Source organism: Camponotus vicinus, unplaced genomic scaffold (assembly GCF_025532165.1).
Source record: "Camponotus vicinus isolate PSW18456_S1 unplaced genomic scaffold, iyCamVici1.0 SCAF_2, whole genome shotgun sequence".
In the NCBI taxonomy this organism is placed as follows: Eukaryota; Metazoa; Arthropoda; class Insecta; order Hymenoptera; family Formicidae; genus Camponotus; species Camponotus vicinus.
Window position 1 is genome coordinate 20947295 of NW_028141956.1, and position 24681 is coordinate 20971975.

Here is a 24681-nt window from a genome sequence, read left to right on the forward strand (position 1 = left end):
AAAAATAATTGTATATTATTATATAATATATAATATATACTTTAATATATGATATATAATTTAATCAATTATAATATTTACCATTAGTAGGATAAGAAGTTTTAGACTATGAATTAATGATGATCGAATACCAATCCTTAATGTAATCATGATTAAAATTTTATTTTCATATACTTGACATACAAACTTTACAAGTATCAAATTTGTTGCATAAAAATAATGTGTTACAAAATACTTCTAATGTGGAGATATATAACCCACACAGCAAAATATATCATAGAGAGATCTAAGAGATATCTAAATATCAGAATATCTGATTTAAATAATGCTACTCAGATATGACTGGGATATCTATAAGATATCTTCCAGACTGCAAAAATGTATGATTTTTTCATCTGAGATATGATATCTGATCTTGCAACAAATCAGATAGAAAAGATTATATTTTCGTAAAAATATTATTAGAATATTTTGATAATTAAGATATCAGATATTCTGAAGATATTCAAGATATATCAGATATCAAGATATCTCAAATACAACAAAAATTTATTGACGAAATGATATCTGATTTACGTCTGAGATATAGATTGCTGTGTGGGAATAAGAGATATATAAAATAGGACTGTGTATGTTACAAAAAGCATGCAAGAAAAGTTCATGAAAATTAATTCTTTAATGTTTGATTAGATTTTAAAACATGATGCATTGATGTAGTAATATTCTATAACATATTTAATTTACTAATAATAGTAGTATTATGTATAATGTTAATAAATATTAATTTTAATAAGTATTATATATTGGAATATCTAATTCTTTCTATCTCGTGTGACTTACACGTTTGTTATTCATCGTAAGAAGCTGGAATCTAACTCGTTCAGAATCCTGCGTAATGGTCTGGTAATGGTTTTCTGCGCAGACCCTCGATGCTTAATGCTGCCATGTAGAGGCACCTTTAGGGCCTCCGCACAAGGTGTTCCGTAACGCATTACGTTACGTTAAGTATTGATCGTAAACTTAACTCCGTACGTAAACTTAAGGCCATGGCACACAAAAAAACGTAAGCAGTGAAACGTAGTCAGTAAGCAAATTGACCAATCATGATTGAGCAGTAAGGCAGCCATATTAAAACGTAAGAAAACGTAAAGCGTCGTCTACAATGGGAGTAATATCGGTGGAGTAAGGCGTAAGATTAGGAGTAAGCGAATGGTTTTTTTCCATTTCGCCTTACTACACCGATAAAACTGTCTCACTTCCTACGAAATGTATATAGCGTCGTCTACAATGGCCGTAGCATAAGGTTGTAAGGCCGTAGTCGTAAGAAATTGACCAATCACAGTTGATTATTCTCCTGAACTTCAACTGGAATTGGTCAATTTCTTACGACTACGGCCTTACAACCTTATGCTACGGCCATTGTAGACGACGCTTATAATAAGATGTCAGAGTAGGAAGTAAGACAGTTTTATCGGTGTAGTAAGGGCCTGAGCAGAATGGCTGCCTTATAATTTTAAGACTATGTTTTATGCCTTAGGTCTTTGTCTTAAGTAACGCACAATACTGTGTGTTATGTCCCGAGTCTTATGTATACGCGAACGTTTGTAAGAAATAAACGTTCGCGTATACATAAGACTCGAGACATAACACACAGTATTGTGCGTTACCTAAGACAAAGACCTAAGGCATAAAACATAGTCTTAAAATCTTAAGGCAGCCATTCTGCTCAGGCCCTAAGGCGAAATGGAAAAAAACCATTCGCTTACTCCTAATCTTCCCAGATAACACTAAACATTTCTATGAACGTGCTATGAATATTCTTTAAGAATGTTTCGAATATTCTATAAGACATTCTTATATATTTATAGTATGTTTACAGTATATTCGAATGGCACTATTTTAAATGTTTTTTGAATGTGACTAGAATAATCTATCGAATATTCTATGTAACATTTTATGTATATTTATAGAATATTCCATATATGTTCTAATAGAATGTTCTATAAATGTGCGTAATATATTACACAGAATATTCTATACTCATTCTATGGCCCATATTCTGAGTCCTCTTTTATTGATAAAAGTGCTTCTAAAAGTGGCTTGTAGCCAATGAAAAGACTTATAAGCCACTTTTAGAAGCACTTTTATCGATAAAAGAGGATTCAGAATATGGACTTATATATTTACATTAGAATAAAATAAATAGTCTCTCCATAAACATAAATTATTATTTTCAAAAACAGCTAAATTTCACCTTTTTACGAAAGAAACAAAAAATTAAATAGAAAATAATATAAGTTGAGAATGTTAAAGTATTAATTTTTTCTATTAACTGATATTATCTGTTTTTTAATTTTAACACTTCCACATTATCAATTTCTTTTGTATTTTAAGTAATTTTTGTTCTTATAAAAAAGATGAATTTAACTGCTTTTGAAAATGAACAATTTCATGTTTTTTAGAACTGATTATTTGATTATATATGTTACAGAAGTTTACATTATGTAATTAATAAATACATAAAGTAATTTTGAGTTTATTTTTTTATTTTAAAAAATAATTTTTAAAACTTTTTACACATATTTTTATAAAAATACATATAAACATGTATTTATTAATATTTTATAATATTTATATAAATATCATATAAATATAAAATATATTATATTTATAATGGAAATAATTCTTTTGCATTTAATCCTAGAATTCATAAAATCAAAATTTTTTAACAAAACAGAATTACCAAAGATTATGTCTAAGTGTCTAATATTTAAGTATACATATGAATCTTAAAAAAAAACAATTTATAAAAATAATTATACATTCCAACAAAAGAGAAAACTAGAAAAAAATGATTATTGTTCATTTCTAAAAACTTGAAGTGTTTTAGAAATGAACAATAATCATTTTAAAAATTGTCAAATGTCATTTTTTATCTTTGGTACTTAAAATTGCACTTAAGTTGCACTCAAAATTATCTTTTACTTGCGAATATGCATTAAAAATAAAACTTCAAAATAAAATTGCACTTAAGTTGCACTTAAAATAAAATTATCTTTTACTTGAGAATATGCATTCAAAATAAAATTTTCTTGTACTTGTAAATCTTACGAATTTTTTTTTTTGTTGACTGCTTCTGTCGTTCGATAGATTTTACAAGCCAATATTTTATTACAGCCTCTATCATCGCTTCGGAACAGCCATGCATTTTTTGGTTTTTACAGCAATTAATATTGCTGAGCAAATTCGAAGATTAGAAAAGTTACGTTTTCCTTTAAAACCTATCCAACTATAAATCTTAGATAAATTATTAGATATTATTCTTGTTAATACGCGTTTCACCATCTGTTTATAGGATGTTCCTCCAATTTTTATAATTTCCGTTACCTAAAATACAAATTTCTAAATTTATATAAATACAATAAAAATGCATCAGTAAATAAATTTACTTACAAACTTTTTGAAATTATTGTCTTCGATTAGAAATTCTTCTATAGCTTCTAATTCTTCTATTTCTTTTAAAGGAAAATTATAATTTTTAAATATAGACTCTTCATTTGATATAATTGGTTCATCTTTTTCAGAATTTGCTTTCATCAATAAAACGCTCAGATCTTTTGAAATTTGTTTTTGTCTTAAATTAATTATTTGCAATTGTCGTAATACTTGTCTTTTGAAATTATGATCTGAAACAAAGTATTTTTATAAACATACATTTTTTACAATTAGTAATGTCCATTTTTAGATATAACAAACATTAATGTAAACTATTATTATAATGTACATTGAAGAAAGAATACACAACATCTAGCAAATATTTTTTAGTAAAAATAAAAATAGAATGTAATATATAATATTACCTATATAGATTATCAGATGGTTTTACAGTTTCAAATGAAGATTTATTGTTAAGCACATGTAGAGGGTAACTCACGATATAGAGCGTTTTCTTCTTCATGATGTTTTCTTACTGTAATTGATTCAATCACAGGTTTATTTGTGACTGTAGGTTGTAATGATTGCACACCAACTGTAAAAGTTAAAATTATATTTTTCTTATTAAAGTATATATATTAAAGTATATATATATATATATATATATATATATATATATATATATACTTTAATATATATACTTTAATAAGAAAAATATAATTTTAACTATAATATATAATATATATATATATATATACCCCGTAAGCAAAATGTTAGCAGTATGTCGGCAGACTGGTAACAGATTTAATCAAAGTATATCAGCAGACTGACATCAACTGCGTCCTCATTCAGCTTATATTCTGCTGACAGAGCCTGCTCACAGAATCTGACAGCAGATTGGTAGCAGAAATCCAGCAGGATCTGTCAACATGACTTGACGCTCGATTGGTGGCAAAAACCGAGCAGAATCTGTAAACATAATCTGACAACAGATTGTCGGCAGAAATCGAGCAGGATCTGCGCACGCAATCTGATGGCAAATTGACAGCAGAAACCGAATAAGATTTGGGCTTACTTATATTAATGTTGTATAAATGCAATAAAATTGATTATTACAGGTGCTAAATAAGAGTATTATCGGCGAGTTATCGATTAATTACAATTTTTTCTGATATGACATAATGTATAATAATATATGTTATATCGTAATTATTCTCACATAACGAAGGACTAGTTCAATTTAATTAAATTAATAATAAAGTAAATGATAAAAGTAAATGTAACTTGTAAAACTGGAGATGTAATTTATTTAGAATTAAATTCTTGCTTTATGCTTCAAATAGGCAGTAAATGAATAATTTACCATTTATCCTATTGATTCCAATCAGTTTAATATTCTGAATCTCATCTGTTTGTATCAGATGTCAGAAATTAAAGTGATAGAAATAGTTACTATATTTTTGATCTTTTATTAATAATCGCGACTTTATATATATTTTTGACAGAGATTTGATTGCGAGAAAGTATATCACATAGCGGTAAACGAAGGAACTATCGAATCATGCAAACCCTGTTCTGCTTCTGCCGTCAATCTGCTATCAGATATTGTGTGCGCAAATCCTGCTCGGTTTCTACAGGCAATCTGACATCAAATTTCGCCGCACAGATCCTGTTCCATTTCTGCCATCAATCTGCCGTCAGTTACATTAGCAGGCTCTACTCGGGTTCTGCTGACAATTTGATATCAAATTTCATTGCGCAGATCCTGCTCGATTTTTGTTACCAATCTGCTGTCAAAATTGCGCCGCACAGATCCTGTTCAGTTTCTGCCATCAATGTGCTGTCAATTATATCAACAAGTTCTGCTCGGTTTCTGTTGATAATCTGTTGTCCAGTTATGTGAACAGATTTTGTTATATTTCTGTTGACATTCTGCCGACATCACATGATATATCAGAACCTGCATCAATTCTGTAATCTTTCTGTCGACAAAAATTTGTAACAGATTACCTGACAAGATCTGCTTTAGCAGACTTGGCTATTGGGGTATATATATGCTAAAACATACATTTAGATGGTGAAGAAGGTATTGTTGTATTCGATACCATATCGTGTTCAGAATAATCTGAGCTTAAACTTTCAGAAATGCTGTTTAATTTGTGTTCTATAATTAGACGAAACATTCTATATATTGTCAAATTAAAATATTTTATAAAATATTTTATAAGTAAAAAATGAGTAGTCTTACCTTTTGAGGTACATAACGAAATGTTATGTCGAAGGGTAGAATCACTATCAAATTGAGCAACATCGTCTCCAGAACTTTTTTCATCAAAAAATCGTTTCCTTTTAATTTGTCTTTTAGATTCTAGATCTGAATTGAGATCGGACGAATGTTCTGCTTTTGCGCACTTTGCTTTAGCTTTCAGCAAATTACCTTAAACAAATATATCAAATTAATAATTTAATAAGTTAATAAACTGAAACAAAATATTCAATATAATAAAATGTAATAAAAAAATTATTCCAAATTCAACATTCTATAAAATTACCATATGTTTGTCCATTTGCTAATTGTCGTATCTTACATATATTCCATTCACCAAATATTGGCGATATACACGATGACTCGTGTTAATTTTGAAACTTTGTAAAGTGGCCAATAACAAATGTCATCGAACACCCAAGCAGATGGTACAGCCTCAATAACATTATCATGAAGGAAGTGAATTATCTTCCATTCCATAATCTCTACAGTTTTATTAAGATCGAATCTAATGATGCAATTTTATTATTGTTTTGCTAAACAAATTATATTTTCATTTATGTAAATAAAAACATTTAATTTAAAAAATTGTATATTTATTTGTTTCATAAATTCACAGAAACCATTGTTAAATTAAAAATTTGCAGAACCAATTTTATGTGTGTGTAATATTTAAACATGAAGAAGAGGAAAAACGATAAAATCATTATTATTTGGGAAAATAACAAGTTTGTTAATAATATCATTTACTAACCAAAATGAAGTAGAGCCAAGAGTATTTACGGAGTAAATATTTAATCGCGAAGACTGACATGGCTTATTAAAAAAATTACAAACATTTTCAAACTTTCTACCGATAACATAATAATTATTATTGCGTATAGCGAAATTATCAATAAGTACTACAAACTTATTTTTAAGTAAACAACAATTGTTTCCAATGTTTGTATTTAATTTAAAGTGTTTGAATGTACAATTCTTATATTCTTTTTCAAAATCATTTGACGGTAAAGGTCCTTCATTATGCTCTGTGCTAAACAATATTTCGTTTTCCATTATATCACATATTGATACTGTATAATTTTTTTCATGCAAACGACGTACAATTTGAGCTAATGGTTGATTTGGCTTTCTTACCAATTTCTTCAAGACTTGTAAATAATTTTCAAACGGAAACGCACTGAATGAATCCAATGTTCCATAAATCTTAGTGTCTTCCACTATATGTGCTAATCCATGCACATTATGAGAAATATATTCATAACCATAAATAATTTTTACTTGATCAATAAAGTACAGCAATATGCTATTTGCAAAATCATTATATGTTTTGTATAAATCTTTAGATATCAAAATTCTAATCGCAATATGTAAAGTGAGAAAATGTAAATATTTATTGTATGATATTACATTCTGTAAAACTAGTGGTCCACTATACAATAAAAAAAATCTAAATTCTGTCGCTTTCCAACGCTTTACTTCATCCAATGAACGCGTTTTTCTAACAAATTCAATTGGAACGTAACTTCTTATCGATAAAAGTAAATCAGATATCTTTTTTATACATTCCTTTGATAATTTATGTGAAGGTTTTCCATTTAACCATATATTTAAAAGAAGTTTTTTTACAACGCCTAAACAAATGAGATGCATATATTCCAAAGGAAAATTAGTTACCATATCAAGATTAGGTATATCTTCTAATATAGCCCTGGCGAAAATAAGAAACTTTATAAAGCGTTAACAACCGTTGAGTGAGGGTTTTTTGAGAGTTTATATGCTTTTCAAACTTTGTAAGAGCACTTACATAACGCTGTTGGGTTTTGAATGCTTATCAAACGCTGCAGTGTTGCAATTTTTGTTCTACAAACTCTTTATATAATGTTACATGAAAGTTTTGCAATGCTGAGGTAACATTTTTCAGAGTACGTTCAGTAAACGTTGATACATCTTCGTGTACAGAGTTTACTCAGACTTTTCAAACGTTTACGTTTACGCTCCCTAACAGCACATGATATCATACGAATATTCTATACTCATACTGTGAATGTACGTATCGTATATAATGTACGGAGAACATCCCTATAACATTTCTTGTAGTATATTATTTTTCGTATATTCTCAGGATATACTTGTAATATCTTAAGAAGTATATTATTTTTCGTATATTTTCGTATATTCTCAGAATATACGTTTAATATCTTGTACAGTATATTATTTTTCGTATATTTTCGTATATTCTCAGAATATACGTTTAATATCTTGTACAGTATATTATTTTTCGTATATTTTCGTATATTCTCAGAATATACGTTTAATATCTTGCACAGTATATTATTTTTCGTATATTTTCGTATATTCTCAGAATATACGTTTAATATCTTGCACAGTATATTATTTTTCGTATATTTTCGTATATTCTCAGAATATAGTTTTAATTTACGCAGATAGTAGCGCCATTTGAGAGCGTCATTTCCGATATATTACCGGTTCCGGTCTTCTTGACTACCACTTGATACCGCGTGGTTTTTAGTTGATTCTCTACGAATTATCGACGAATTCAGAGGTAAGTAATCTTTCTCCTTCTTTTCTAAATATTTTATTGGACATCAAATAAAGTTTAAGAATATTTTATTTGTTATATATTTTTAGTATTTCTTGCTACATTTCATAATTTGTCACGGTGAAACATTTCACAAAATTGAGGTTATGTTTAAGAAAGTCGCATGAGAAATATAAAAATATAATTAATTATCAATGAATTTATTACTTGCTTTTCATTTACATCAAACCTCAAATAATTAACCCTACCAATAATTAACACATGATATACGAATATTCTATATATACTGTGTGAATCATCAGTATATTATTTACGCACTAAGAACATCCCTATAACATCTCTTGTAGTATATTATTTCTCGTATATTCTCAGAACATCCCTGTAACATTTCTTCTAGTATATTATTTCTCGTATATTCTCAGAACATCCTTATAACATCTCTTGTAGTATATTATTTCTCGTATATTCTCAGAATATACTTATAATATCTTTTATATAGTATATTATTTTTCGTATATACATAATACATGTAAAGTATGTCATTCTTATTTGTAATTTTTATGTTGCAGCATAATCAAGAGAAGATTGGCTGAGTGTGCGACCAGTCTGTCCAGCTATTTACTGGAACGCAAAACCTAAAGTAAGTATGAACTCTTGTGTATCGCATGTGTGTTGTTAGCTTTGTATTTAATACATGTTAAAGATTTTATATGTTTAAAGTATTATTAAGTAATTTTATTTATAATTTTTATGTTGCAGAATAACCAAGAGAAAATTACCTTAGTGTGCGTCCACTCTGCACATCATCTGCACATCTACGTATTATTTATTACTGGGTCAGAGAGCATCAAGTAAGTGCCATTTTTTATGTATTGCATATCTGTATCTACACTGAGAAAAAAAGATCGATTGAATTGACTAAAATTTTCAATAAAATTTTATTTTATTTCAACAAAATGTTTGCTCAATCAAAGAATAATTTACTTCACTGCTCCAAATTTTTATTACAATGAGTAAACATTTTATTGTTAAAATAAAATAAAAATTTTGTTGAAAAATTTAGTCAATCCAACCATTCTTTTCTTTCAGTATATATAAACATGGTCTGTCAGAAAAGTAACACTGAAAAGTATTACTTTTGAAAAAAGGATTATACTTTTTATATTCCGCGTAATTATGATTTCTGTTGCCACAATATGCACTACATAATTAATTTCATTACTTTTCTGATCATTGTGTATATACACATATACAAGGTGTTTCAAGAGGAATGGTTAGTATTTTATTAAGACATGATTGATTAAGACACATTTTTAAAGAAAAAATTTATATAAATATGTTTCCTATTCTAAAGACGGTTATAAAGATAAAGTGTGTTCTGTCAAGAATACATTTTTTAATTTAATAGAATCAAATTCTATGAAACAAAACTTACATTAAAGCAGTGTAAGCTTACAATAAATTTGAATAATTAAAAAATAATAATTTAAATTAATAATAATTTTGACAGTTTAGAGTGTATATGAAGTATTTTTATTATATCGGAAACTAAAAATTTCAAACTAACACGATTTATCAAACGTTATCTAATGTTTACATTTGTAACAGGATTTGATGAAAATTTAATGTAATTTTGTTTTATAGAATTTGGTTTTACTAAGATAATAAATGTATTCGTTCTTTAGATTGAATATGGTGTATTTTTATAACCGTCGAGAACAGGACACATGTTTATATATATATATATAAACTTTATATGTATAAACTTTTTTATTCAAAATGATGTGTACAATTCTAGAATATAGACCATTCTTCTTGAAACATCCTGTTGTATATATAGATAGATATACAGAAATGTGCAAATAAATGAGTGTCCAAACTTATTTGAAATAAATATTGCAAAATAGTTGAAGCCTTTTCATTTAAAAATGCAAAATGTTTTTTAGACACGCATTTAAAATAGGACATGGAAATAGGCATTTTTTAAATGGTTTTTTAAAATACAAATAGTTTTTTTAATATTTATATTTTTATATTTTTATTTTTTATTATTTTAATATTTATTTATATTTAAATATTTTTTATTTATATTTTTTTATTTCTTATATATATTGTAGAGAAAATTATATATTATAGATAAAATCATAGAGATATTAAAAATAGAGTGCGCGAGCGAGCTGAAAAAGCGATATAGCAATAAAAGAGAAAGCTGCATATGGGTCCCTTCTGTCTTTGTCTAATATTCGCGCTCTGACAAGGATACAAGGTGCCAATATAATACTTAAAAATATCATACCACAAATTATTTATATTTATATTTGAATAGAAATACAACAATGAATCGAAAGCGACCCAGAAAAGACATTTCACATATATCGAAGAGGCACTTAAATCGATTAGCTGCCGAAAAATCAAAACTTATATGTGACAGTTTGTTAAATACGAATATATTATCAGATAATAATTATGAAAATCCAGAATATTTGAGAATAACCAGTTCCACAATTAATTCACACAATCGTTATGAGACATTTGCAATTGAAAATGACACTATTTATGGACAAAATAATATATCTATGAAATGTGAAAATGATGAATATTTGGAATTGAATGAATCAGATTCAGAACAATCATCTGTGAGCATTTATCAAGAATCTTCTCAAGAATCACTACCTTATATTGCATCTGAAAATGCAAATACAACAAACGATTTTAAAAATAGTCTTGCTGTGTGGGCTACAAACCATCAAATTTCACATACTGCTCTTAGAGAATTACTTGAAAGATTAAAACAACATTCTTGCTTTTCAACATTAACGTTAGATGCACGCTCACTTCTAAAAACACCAAGAAGACAAGAAATACGTACAGTAACACCAGGAATATACTATCATTTTGGATTACTGAATTCTCTATTACATATATTGACATCTATAAAAGATAATATTGATTGTGTGAAAATTAGCATCAATATTGATGGATTACCACTGTCAAGATCATCGTCACAACAATTCTGGCCTATATTAGGATCAGTTTTTCCATACGATTATGTCTTTCTAATTGGACTTTATCATGGAAACGAAAAACCAGCAAATTCCAATGATTTTTTAAAAGATTTTGTTGATGAAGTTAAAGATATATGCGAAAATGGCATTAACATAAATGGTCGTATCATACCATGCAGACTTGCGGCTTTAATTTGTGATACACCAGCGAAATCATTCGTTCTGTGTGTAAAGGGACATTCTGGATATTCCAGTTGTACCAAATGTCAGACAGAAGGAGAATTTGTAGGAAATCGAATATGTTTTCCACAGATCAATGCACCTCTTCGAACAGATGATGATTTCAAACAAAAGATAGATGAGAATTACCACAAACCAGATATCACTTGTAGTTTACTACAAATACCTCATTTTAAACCTGTTACTGGTGTCCCGTTAGATTATATGCATTTGATATGTCTGGGAATTATGCGCAAGTTAATATACTTATGGCTTGATGGAGAGTTACATTATCGACTACCATCTAGAGTTGTCGAAGAAATTTCTACACGTTTGGTAGTACAATTGAAGCCTTTTATACCAGTAGAATTTGCAAGAAAGCCACGATCAATGAACTGTGTGAAGCTATGGAAAGCTACGGAATATAGATTGATATTGTTATATACTGGTCCATTGGCTTTTAAATCTATATTAAAAAAGAATGTGTATATACATTTTCTAACATTACATGTGATTATCAGAATTCTGTCTTCGCAAGATTTAAACAAATATGTAACTTATGCGCAAGACTTAATACTTTTCTTTATTAAAATATTTATGAAACTTTATGGAGTTAAGAATATGTCACATAATATTCACAATCTCATACATCTTGTTGATGACGTCAAAAAATTTGGGCCGCTTGATAATTTCAGTGCATTCAAATTTGAAAATTATATGCAGATATTGAAGAAATACATTAGAAAAGCGGACAAACCGTTGCAACAAGTTATACGGAGATATATTGAAAAAGAAATTAACTCAGATTCATCAACTATTTTATCACATTCTGTTCTGATACATCCAAATTTAATATCGTTGCATCAGAATGGTCCACTTATATCCAACTGCAAGAATCCACAATATAAAATTGTTAAATACAACGGAATAACATTGAAATGTAACACACTTGCGGATAATTGTTGTGGCTTGAATTGTGGCAGCATTGTAACTATAAAAAATATAGCATACTGCACAAAACAAAATATTCCTGTCATTATAGGCCACGAATTTTTAGAAAAAGAGGATTTATTTAATATGCCTTGTCCATCTTCATTACTTGGAATTTATATTGTACACTCGTATTCAGATTTGAAATCGTGGCCATTAAAAAATGTAACTAGGAAATATGTGAAATTACCATATAAAGATGACAAATTTGCAGTTTTCCCATTGATTCATAGTAAAATGTAATACAAAATTATATATTGCTTTGAATAACAGAATGACAGAAACTGAGACAACAAAGTTTTATGCAATTGTGGAATTTGAAGATGGACTTCAAATTATTCCACAAAATTGGTTGGATAAAGATTTGAAAAAAGCAGTTTGGCCTAATTTCACCAACAATAAAAGATATGATAAAGCCGTTAAATTTATGGAGGAACCGCAACCTACTTGGACGGCACATACTATTGCAAAAATATATGGAACATATTGTAAGTAACATTCTTTTCTTGAATGTATTATTATTATTTTTACGCATATAATATTAATGTATGTTGTTTTTTAATAATTATAGAAAAATGATATGTTTTTATTACGATTATATTTTGTTGCAGCAAATTATACAGTGGCAAGACAAAAATTAAAGCAGGCCGAAGAAGAGTCCGATCTGACTTCTAATACCGAAAAAGAAGAGTATCTTAAAAAATCAAGGAAACTTAGAGCTGCTAAAACCATTGATGACGCATCAATGAGTAGCAGTGACGAATTGTCCGACGAATTTTTAAGTGAATTATCAAAAGTTCCAAAAATTACAAACATGACTACATATAATAAAAAAACAATAATTGCAAGAAATGAACAAAAAGGTAAGAGCATTATAAAACATTAATAAATTTAAAAAAAATATATTGTTTCAATAATTAAATATAAATATATTATCACATGAATTTTAGATTTTAATCAGAGAAATATTAAAAGAAAATGTGCCAAAAGAATCGAGAATAAAGTGGAAAATACAACTACATTACACTGTATAGAAACAGGAAGAAAAATTGATTCTCGTAAGTATAATTTTTGTTGAAATAAATTAAGATTTGTACAAGAGATTTATATATTTGAATACTGTAATATATTATATATGCTTTCTCTCTCATACATACACAAATTTGCACGCATGCACTTGTATACAGAGTTTTTTGGTATTATTGCATAAATAATTAACTTTTGGTAAATGTTGGTACATTTTTGGATTCTATTTTTTGCGGAGTAAATAATTATAATGTTATTAACAGTTAAAAATAAACTGTTTTATTAAGCTTTAATATAATATATAAATACATAATAAAATTATATTTTTTAATTTCTATTACTTTTATATTTTCATGAAATTTGAATGTAAAAACAGCAGATATGTAATATTAAAAATATATAAGATAATATAAAGATATGTAATATTAAAGAAAGATTAAAAAACTAACGTACTTATAAGAAAAAGTATTGAAAGAAAACGAGTGGATATAATTTGACCACGTTCGGATTGACCACAGCCATCTCTGATTGGTTATCGTTGCTGGTTACCCTAGGCATAGGTCGATATGATTGGCTGTGGTCAAACTGGACGCTCCCAAAGAAAACATCAAAAATGAATGACGAGTAAATGACATATAAAAATATTAACCTCTTTTGTTTCAGAAAAGGATAAAAATATTGAACTCTTTGATGCTAACTTGAATGTAATGACCATGTACGATTGCAACTATAATGCACCAGGTATACATGAATAAATTTAAATATATATGTATATATTATATTGTATATATAGAGGTATTATTATATATATAAATATTATCTTATTAGCGTCGTTCTTTAGGCAGACGTCTGTGAATTGCGCGTCAAGTAAAATGTGTAGCCACATTACTCGATGTGCGGACCGCCTAAAAAATGGCGCTGATTGGATGATATTTAATTAATAATTCTTTTATCGTCAACTGTCGCAGAAAAAATAGTACTTTTCTTTATTTTTCATTAAGAAATGATGTTACGTAATTTGTAAATGCGCATGTTACATCTTGTGTATGTATTAGTAAAAAATATTTGATTTTAGTTCACTTGTTTTATAACCTTGTGTTTATGATAAATATTGTATATTGAGATAAATCGAAAAATTTATAAAAATATCTATAATGGTAATACTATTTTATTAGTTTCAGATTTTCAATGTATGGAAAATGTACCCGACCCAGAAAAGTGCCATAATAATGTTAATGATGATGTTAATAACCCAATTGTAATAGCAATCAACACGTCGACAACAGGTTCGTATTTGAAACCAAGTAAAATTCTAAACCAAATTAGTATAATTTCTACTTTACTTGACTATATAATATGACTATATAATATGACTATATGATATAATTTAGAATGCCATAATGTTATTTAGTATGAAACAATTTAACGTAATATATCTCTTACACCTTTTTTCATATTTTACTCTTAAAATATTTAAAAAATTTTATATTTTGTTTATACATCTAAATATGTTCTTTATAATGGAAGATTTTTAACAAGAAACAGTTGACGTGTTACACTGTTTTCTATGTTTTTTGCTGGAAAACACCCAACTTTGACGCTCTTATATAAATTAAAAAAACATTAATGTATAAAAAATTAGATCAATATTATAATTGTATAATTAAATCTATGTTTAAATTGTATTGAAATAGTAATAATAGTAATTTTATTTTTAGAGCCGCAATGTACTGAAAATTTGTTTAACTCAGAAGAGGATGATGATGATCATGATGATAACAATGACAACAATAACAATGTTAACCCTCCAATCATATTAGCAAATAACACGTTAGGTCCAAACTTGAATGAACAAAGTTAGTATGCAAATAGTTTCTATTTTACTTAAGATATTTTGTCATAATGTTATTTATTTGGAAACAATTTTGCGTTATATTTTTTATTTTTATTTCCAATTTTTTTATATTTTTAATCGCTACAATTTTTTAAAAATTTTGTTTTTTGTTTTCGTACATGAATTAACTTTTTTCAATTATATTATATTTTATAGGAATGGAAAATTTTCAAAAATTTGTAATTAGAAAATTAACAAATTTGGAATTAAAAATCAACAATATAAGCCAAAAAGTGAAAATAATAAATACGAATCAAAAACTCATATTGGAGAAACTTTCAGTCAGCTCAACTATGGAACAAAGAGAAATTGATGTTTTTGAAGATTTACCGCTCAAAGATGAGAACAGTCTTCAACTCTTGGAAGAAAAATTAAAAAATGACTCATCTTATCGAAATCAAATGGTAAGTCGAAGATCTATATTTCAATTTAAAAATAATTCAATATTATATTTGTTTAAAAAAAAAGAAGGACAACAGCTTAGGATCTAATTAGGACAATTCTGAAAAGAGTAGCAGAGCCACTTCAACCAACTTCGATCAACTTTAATCGTTGATTAAACTATATCTTTATCTCTTTTCAGATACGTTCTTAAAAAGAGACAAAGATATAGTTTAATCGTCGATTAAAATTAATCGGAGTTGATCGAAGTGGCCCTCAATAGAAGTCGTTAAAAAAGTTTTACGTATTTCTTGCATGATAAAATCATATTTATTACCTCCTGCATTGTATAATATGTATTTGATTCATGCAACATACATAAATTTCTCAGATAGCGGACGCATATGTATATAAATTATATATTTATATGAAACAAGTTTTTTAATAGCAATTTTAAAAAAGTATTTACAAACATGTAAATGAATTTACTGGAATATTTTTATTCAGAGTTGCAAATCCTAAGATTATACCCTTCTCATTTTCATATGTTTTATGCAAAGAATATTATTTAAAAAATAATATAAAATTTCGATTATATATATTTCGAAAATAATTATTAATAATGCGTTTTATAAAATATTTTCAGATTAAACAATTGACACGTCTAACTTGCAACAACTTGAAAACTTCATGTTTACAAATAATAAAATCTATATTAGCAAATGAACTTGCGGAGAAATACAGTTGGCACGGGGCCAAGAAAAAAAAAATTTTTTCAAATCTGGATATATGCAAAATAATTATGAGTAAGTATAATAAAATATTTAAATAAAAGTAATCTCTTTTTTATTAATAAATTTGATAATTGCTTACAAATTGAGACATTTTGTAAATTTTTGTTATTATAATTATTAAAACATGTCCACAAAATATTAGTATTTTTTTATTATCTTATACAAGATATCTGATAAAGATTGTGCCAACGCTCATGAACAGTTAGAACATATTGTAACTGAACAAAAATTCCTTTTTACTATTTTATTTTTGCAATAATTAATAAAGTATTAATTAAAAAGTATGGCTAGTCGACGATTGTTTCACGGCGCGAAAAGTTTAATTGCGCTACGAAATTTGGCCCTTGCGAAACTCGCTGACTCCACTGCTGGCATACTTAGAGAGCATACATCCTAAATGCGCACTTATTCGCCATTTTTATAAAATTATTTCATCTTATTCATATTATATCAATAATTATTGCGGAAATTGCAAAACGGTGAAAACTTTCGTTGGCATAATCTATCAAACACTCTGTATATATTAGAAATAAAAATATATTAGAAATAAACATATATGTATATATATTAGAAATAAACGTATACTAATTTGTTGATTTAAATTAAATACTTGATTGAAATAAATTATAGATCTATTTGTTCTTATTTCTTGAGAAATAATTAAGTTATATAAATATATTATTTTTCCAGGTGTAATACGAAAATCGCATGAAAATGTAACAGATGAGCAGATTGCTGCACCAATAAAAATATGGCTAGCTCATGCTAAAGAGCGCATGGAGCGTTCTCGAAATCTGCAGCAAGAATGAAGGCCCTTTCATAATGCCTGGCAACAGGCAATATAAGAACAAGATACGTACAGCTACCGGAATTACGTCCTACAATATATCACGTTGAATTATACTTTTTCGAATTCTTTGATAAACACCGTAATATGTCTTTTTTAATAATATATTTTTATTATTTTATATATTTTTTATTTAATATATTTAATTATTATTTTATATATTTAATATATTTAATATATTTAATTATTATTTAATTATTATTTAATATATTCTTATTATTTTTTATATTTTTATTTTTTAATAATATATTTTGACTTATTCGCTACTCTGGGGGCCAAGATAACGTGAATCCATAAGATTCAAGGCACAATGCCTGGCAACAGCATCTTGCTACATCTTCTCTGACATAATACTATATTTAGAAGATACGTACAGCTACCGGAATTACGTCCTACAATATACATCACGTTGAATTATACTTTTTCGAATTCTTTGATAAACACCATAATATGTCTTTTTTAATAATATATTTTGACTTATCCGCTACTCTGGGGGCCAAGATAACGTGAATCCATAAGATTCAAGGCACAATGCCTGGCAACAGTCAATATGAACAAGGAATAGAAAATATTCACCAATAACAAAAGGGAATAAATATTATTCCCTGCTTCTATTGCTAGATATTTTCTATTTCCGGGAATATATTATTAAGTCAAACTCTTGAAAAATATAAGCTAATGTATATATGTAGATAATATTAGATATATATATGTAGTAGATGTAGATAATGTACATATACATATATATATGTATATATAGAATAAGTGTATATATAAAAATGTAAAACAATATTTTGAATTTATTGAAATACATATTTTTAATAAATTCACCAAATATTAACTACTATTTAATATAACCTAACCTAACCTATAATCCTAATGGATATACCAATAACATACTGACGACGTTATATAAATATACTATAAATATACCTATACATACTAACAACGTTCTATCGATATACTACAGATATACCTAAATATACCGGCAACGTTCTATCGATATACTACAGATATATCTTTAATATACCGGCAACGTTCTATCGATATACTACAGATATACTTAAATTATACCGGCAACGTTCTATCGATATACTACAGATATACCTATAATATACTGGCAACGTTCTATCGATATACTACAGATATACTGCAAGATATTCACAGTATATACTACGAACTGAAAAAAGTGGGACATAGGAACTTTCATAGTATGTACTCAATATATCGTAGTACGTATATCGAATGTTCTGAGAATGTACACAATATACTTTTGTGATATTCTCCGAGTATTCTCAGAATCTACATGTGCTGTTAGGGCTATAACGTACAAACGTCTTTTAAACGCTGCAGTGTTGCAATTTTTGTTCTACAAACTCTTTACTAATCGTTTTTAAACTCTCGACGAATTTCCACAAACGTTCATGTAAACGCCAAACAAACGTCTCATTTTTGCCAGGGAGATACTCCATTATGATATTCTGGGTGCAACTTATGGCGAAAACTATCATTTGTTCTTTTTATTGCATTATTTTTAATAAAAGAGACTCTACCTTTTATGTATTTACCTTTTTGTATACACTTAGTACAAAAATAAAAACCTGAATGACCTTTACAGTAAGTTATGAAAGATTTTGCAGGAGCATCACAAATAAAACCTTTAATTGTAAATGGTAAAACTCGTCCTTGAAATACAAAACCATCATTTACTAGTTCTATAGCTTCTTTTACAAAATCTGAAAGATATTCATTAGCATTAGTGGGTTTTTCGTAACCATGGTAAATACCAATTACGGATATATTATAAGGATATTTAAATAAAGAACATAAAATTGGATAAATCTGACTACTAGAACTTTTACTAAGAGGTAATCCATCTATATTAACTAATAAATCAATCGATAATAATGTGGAAACATCCACCTTAGAAATTAATTTATCTATTGCAAACTTTAAGCCAAAATGTGCATAAATTCCTGGTTCTATATTTTTTGAAAATGTTTTCCGAAGTGTTGTCAGTAAAGTTCTAGGGTCATTTGGTAAATTTGAGTGAATAGGTATTGTTTTCAATAAACTTAATAATTTTCTTAATGATTCGTGAGACACATTATATGTAATCGCCCATTCACGTAAACCATGAAGAAAATTATTTTCTGCACTATTGTTTCGTAAATTAACATCAAAGTTAATAGTCGAAGATTGGTTATCAAAATTTTTTAAACTATTGTTGTTATTTTCCATAAAAATATCAAAAAAATTTTCATTAGAAATATAGCTTTCATTATCACTTATCTCGTCAAAGCTGTTACGTTCATTACTACAATTGATTCTGCAAATTTCTGTAGAAGTAACTATAGTATCAGTACGTGTATTAAAATTATCATTTATAAGTTCATAACACGTGTCTGTATTTTTCTTAACTTTTCTAAAAAAAGTACGACTTTTTTTGCATTTAGGCATTATTTAATTTTAAAAACAATACTATTATAATATAATATAAGGCTAGTACCAAAATCTGAAATTGAAACAAAATTCAAGCAATTTAAATTTAAAGTGAAACAAATTTTTTTTTAAATGTATAAGAATAATTATAGAATTTTCTCTGGCAATGACATGTGAAAAAAAAGAAGAAATAAACTAATAAAGTAGTTTTTGATTTGTACTTACTTTTATGCTTCGTGTCCTAATGACCCAGTGTGTAATCACCCAAAAATGACGCAACGTAATATTATTAGAATATAGATGCTTGAACACTGTAATATAAAGAGAATTTTACATGAAGAATAAGAACCCCAATAGCCAAGTCTGCTAAAGCAGATCTTGTCAGGTAATCTGTTACAAATTTTTGTCGACAGAAAGATTACAGAATTGATGCAGGTTCTGATATATCATGTGATGTCGGCAGAATGTCAACAGAAATATAACAAAATCTGTTCACATAACTGGACAACAGATTATCAACAGAAACCGAGCAGAACTTGTTGATATAATTGACGGCAGAAACTGAACAGGATCTGTGCGGCGCAATTTTGACAGCAGATTGGTAACAAAAATCGAGCAGGATCTGCACAATGAAATTTGATATCAAATTGTCAGCAGAACCCGAGTAGAGCCTGCTAATGTAACTGACGGCAGATTGATGGCAGAAATGGAACAGGATCTGTGCGGCGAAATTTGATGTCAGATTGCCTGTAGAAAGCGAGCAGGATTTGCGCACACAATATCTGATAGCAGATTGACGGCAGAAGCAGAACAGGGTTTGCATGATTCGATAGTTCCTTCGTTTACCGCTATGTGATATACTTTCTCGCAATCAAATCTCTGTCAAAAATATATATAAAGTCACGATTATTAATAAAAGATCAAAAATATAGTAACTATTTCTATCACTTTAATTTCTGACATCTGATACAAACAGATGAGATTCAGAATATTAAACTGATTGGAATCAATAGGATAAATGGTAAATTATTCATTTACTGCCTATTTGAAGCATAAAGCAAGAATTTAATTCTAAATAAATTACATCTCCAGTTTTACAAGTTACATTTACTTTTATCATTTACTTTATTATTAATTTAATTAAATTGAACTAGTCCTTCGTTATGTGAGAATAATTACGATATAACATATATTATTATACATTATGTCATATCAGAAAAAATTGTAATTAATCGATAACTCACCGATAATACTCTTATTTAGCACCTGTAATAATCAATTTTATTGCATTTATACAACAATAATATAAGTAAGCCCAAATCTTGTTCGGTTTCTGCTTTCAATTTGCCATCAGATTGCGTGCGCAGATCCTGCTCGATTTCTGCCGACAATCTGTTGTCAGATTATGTTTACAGATTCTGCTCGGTTTTTGCCGCCAATCGAGCGTCAAGTCATGTTAACAGATCCTGCTGGATTTCTGCTACCAATCTGCTGTCAGATTCTGTGAGCAGGCTCTGTCAGCAGAATATAAGCTGAATGAGGACGCAGTTGATGTCAGTCTGCTGATATACTTTGATTAAATCTGTTACCAGTCTGCCGACATACTGCTAACATTTTGCTTACGGGGAAAATAAATAGATACAATATACCCAGCAAACATCAAGTAATAGTTATATAACTGTTACTCGGTGTTTGCTGGGTATGTATTTTGTGTGATTTTCTTCAAGAATAACCTTAAATGTACTGAAATACATTTATCCTGAACTGTTAAAAGAATGTAAAAAATATTACTAAAAATATTCTTAAGTTTTATTTAATATTTGATAAAATGAAATTAATAAAAGAAAAAAGATGATTACCTCTAATTAAAACGATATTTCATGTAAGACATATGGCAAACATAGCCAAACACTTAATGACACATGACGACAAAAGACAAACCCGCTCACGAATAATGGCCGCTTAAAGGCTTGTTCGTAGTGCGTATGGTCTTAAGGATTCTTTTACACTTAATTTAATTCGAATTTCTTGTATACTGCACATGCGCAATAAAATGTGCAATGAATAAATTCAATGAATATTCTAAGAATATTCTTCTCTATTAGAAATATATGATTTACGATTTTAACATTCTACGTATATTCATATAATATTCAATTCGAATATTACAAAATTAAGAACATTCGTACTTTATAAGAATATTCATAGAATATTGTGTGCTGTCTGGGTTACGCCTTATTCCACCGATATTACTCCCATTGTAGACGACGCTTAAGAATTCCGATTGGTCGATTTTCTTACTGACTACGTTTTACTGCTTACGTATTTTTGTGTGCCAGGGCCCTTAAACGTCAGTCAACGCAGAAAAAATCGTAACGTAAAGACAGTAGAACTGATTAGAAATATCATTATATATAAGGTAAGTATATGACATTTTTATAAAACAAAGGACTTATAAATATTTCTTATATATAAATTGATCTTATATAAGTGTATATCACACATTCGCTTCCAATAAATTTTACATATAATTTTATTTTTATTTCTAGTAAGCTTTATTAAAATAGTTATCACAGCTTACATCGACAGAATCACAATATTGTTTTATATACTATATAAAATAAAATAAACTCTTAAATAAAATAAAATAAACTCTTGTATTTATATAATAACTTAAAACTCTTGTACTTATATAATTTTTTACTATATAATAAATAACAATCTTATTAACAATCTTATTAATAATTCCATGGACTCCGTCATCTTAGAGATTGTGTATCTGCTAATTGGCTATCGCGTCAGCTTCCGCCGCGCGGAACACGTTGCCGCATCCTATGTGCAGGGATGACACCCGATTGACCACGTCGTCAATTGGCCAATTCAAAATAGGACTCTGATTGGTCAATCGTTGCTGGTTACCCTAGGTACAGGTCGATATAATTGGCTGTGGTCAATCGCAATGTGGTCAAACGAGGCACTCCCCGTGTGCAGTAGCCCTCAGGGCCGTTTCGACCAAACTCCGATTAAAGGTGAAAGCACATAAAATTGCATAGGCGCATAACCATAAGCATAAGGAAATTGATTGGTCCACAAATATATGCATAAGAAAATGAACCAATCAATTTTCTTATGCTTATGGTTATGTGCTCCTGCAATTTTATGTGCTTCCACCTTTACTCAATCGTTGATTAAAGGGTTGCCAACATGACAAAATAATTCAGTGTGACCAATTGTATTTCTGACGATATACTGTATTTCTACAATTATATTGGCTTCTCTCTGGGCCACTTCGACCAAACTCTGATTAACTCAATCGTTGATTAAAGGGTTGCCAACATGACAAAATAATTCAGTGTGACCAATTGTATTTCTAACTATATACAGAGAGAAGCCAATATAATTGTAGAAATACAGTATATCGTCAGAAATACAATTGGTCACACTGAATTATTTTGTCATGTTGGCAACCCTTTAATCAACGATTGAGTTAAGGTGGAAGCACATAAAATTGCAGGAGCGCATTACCATAAGCATAAGAAAATTGATTGGTTCATTTTCTTATGCATATATTTGTGGACCAATCAATTTCCTTATGCTTATGGTTATGCGCTTATGCAATTTTATGTGCTTTCACCTTTAATCGGAGTTTGGTCGAAGTGGCCCTCAGGCCTAGTTCCACAACTTACTTTAACCTAGAGTCCCTAGAATATAGAGTCTGGTCCACAGACATTTATACTATATACTAGACCGCTAACTTGCGTCAAATACATGCCTACGAAATTTATGTACTAAATTCTCACGCATGCGTAACGTTGGTGGACAGCAGTCACGTTTGTGATTGGTTGATGTTATGTACAATGTACATAAGTGTAATTTGTGTATAAACTTACAGTTGAATATAAGTTATTTTTAAATAATATATAATGTTCTTCATTTTTAATTAAAATTTATTACAGCCTTTAAAGATAAAATATATCAAAATATATTTAAAAGGTATATGATGTAACTAAAATCAAGATTAAAAATATATATAGAAGATTAAAAATATATAAAGATTAAAAATATATGTATATAACATTTATATATATATTTATATTTATTTTATTACAAAATTAAAAGTTTATAATGTAAAAAGTACAAGTTTTAAGGTGAAAACTTAAATATTAGCTGGCTACAAGTGTCCACCATATTAGTTTTCCACCAATATTACTTTAGACCATATAGAAATGGACTGCGCATTGCCTTTGTTCTGGCTATTGCCGAGTTGGGGGAAAGAGAAAGAGATATAAAACCTGTGTGTGTGACAAGGAAGAGACTAGGCCTTAAGACCCTCAGTTGCCAAATGCTGTGTTGTCACGTTGTGAATATACTCTGTTCGAAGTAACTCTGGACATTGTGTTGACATATAGTTATTATTACGTAGTGAAAATACACGTAGTGAAGATAAAACTGTAATTTGAAAAAGTGATTCGAGTAATATGACGAAGTATAAAACTCTCCATAACCTGTCATATTGTTATATATATACATTTACGATACGAGTTAGCGCGAATAGGGTATGTTTTATTGTATATATTACTTAGATTGCTATCCTTGTCTATCAACTCGCCAGCAGTCCCCACCACTAACGCGCAGTCCATTTCTATATGGTCTAAGGTCCATATTCTGAATCCTCTTTTATCGATAAAAGTGCCTCTAAAAGTGGCATATAAGCCTTCTGATTGGCTACAGGCCGCTTTTAGGAGCACTTTTATCGATAAAAGAGGATTCAGAATATGGGCCTAAGAATATTACGCATGCGCGACCGCCATATTACATG

The 24681-nt window shown here is 28.4% G+C and overlaps 1 protein-coding gene and 1 pseudogene across 6 annotated transcripts; one reads left to right on the top strand and one right to left on the bottom strand.

The window, feature by feature from the left end:
• Positions 1-2582: 2582 nt before the first annotated feature.
• Positions 2583-21854, bottom strand: LOC145967167 (uncharacterized; annotated as a pseudogene). The gene is made up of 8 exons (XR_014437303.1): positions 21722-21854; positions 20088-20173; positions 6040-6209; positions 5684-5872; positions 5504-5599; positions 3935-4030; positions 3454-3686; positions 2583-3387 (listed from the first exon to the last, which is right to left on the bottom strand). The product of XR_014437303.1 is annotated as an uncharacterized LOC145967167 (transcript).
• On the top strand, positions 8054-18226 carry LOC145966609 (uncharacterized). Of its 5 annotated transcripts, XM_083090812.1 has the most exons (12): positions 8173-8267; positions 8834-8904; positions 9024-9115; positions 12752-12966; positions 13090-13341; positions 13429-13536; positions 14168-14245; positions 14680-14790; positions 15223-15360; positions 15555-15802; positions 16426-16585; positions 17264-18220. In XM_083090812.1, the coding sequence occupies exons 4-12, from the start codon at positions 12753-12755 to the stop codon at positions 17380-17382; spliced, it is 1428 nt and encodes a 475-aa protein (XP_082946938.1). In that variant the 5' UTR covers positions 8173-8267; positions 8834-8904; positions 9024-9115; position 12752; the 3' UTR covers positions 17383-18220. The 5 variants fall into 5 exon arrangements, with proteins under 5 accessions (XP_082946934.1, XP_082946938.1, XP_082946939.1 ...); XM_083090813.1 differs by lacking the exons at positions 8173-8267; positions 8834-8904 and having other exon boundaries at positions 9000-9115; positions 15681-15802; positions 17264-18226; XM_083090811.1 differs by lacking the exons at positions 8173-8267; positions 8834-8904 and having other exon boundaries at positions 9000-9115; positions 14686-14790; positions 17264-18222.
• Positions 21855-24681: the final 2827 nt, after the last annotated feature.

What these genes read in the sequence shown, in the direction of transcription:
- LOC145966609 (XM_083090808.1), top strand. Translation starts at nt 10,601, where the DNA reads ATGAATCGAAAGCGACCCAGAAAAGACATTTCACATATATCGAAGAGG.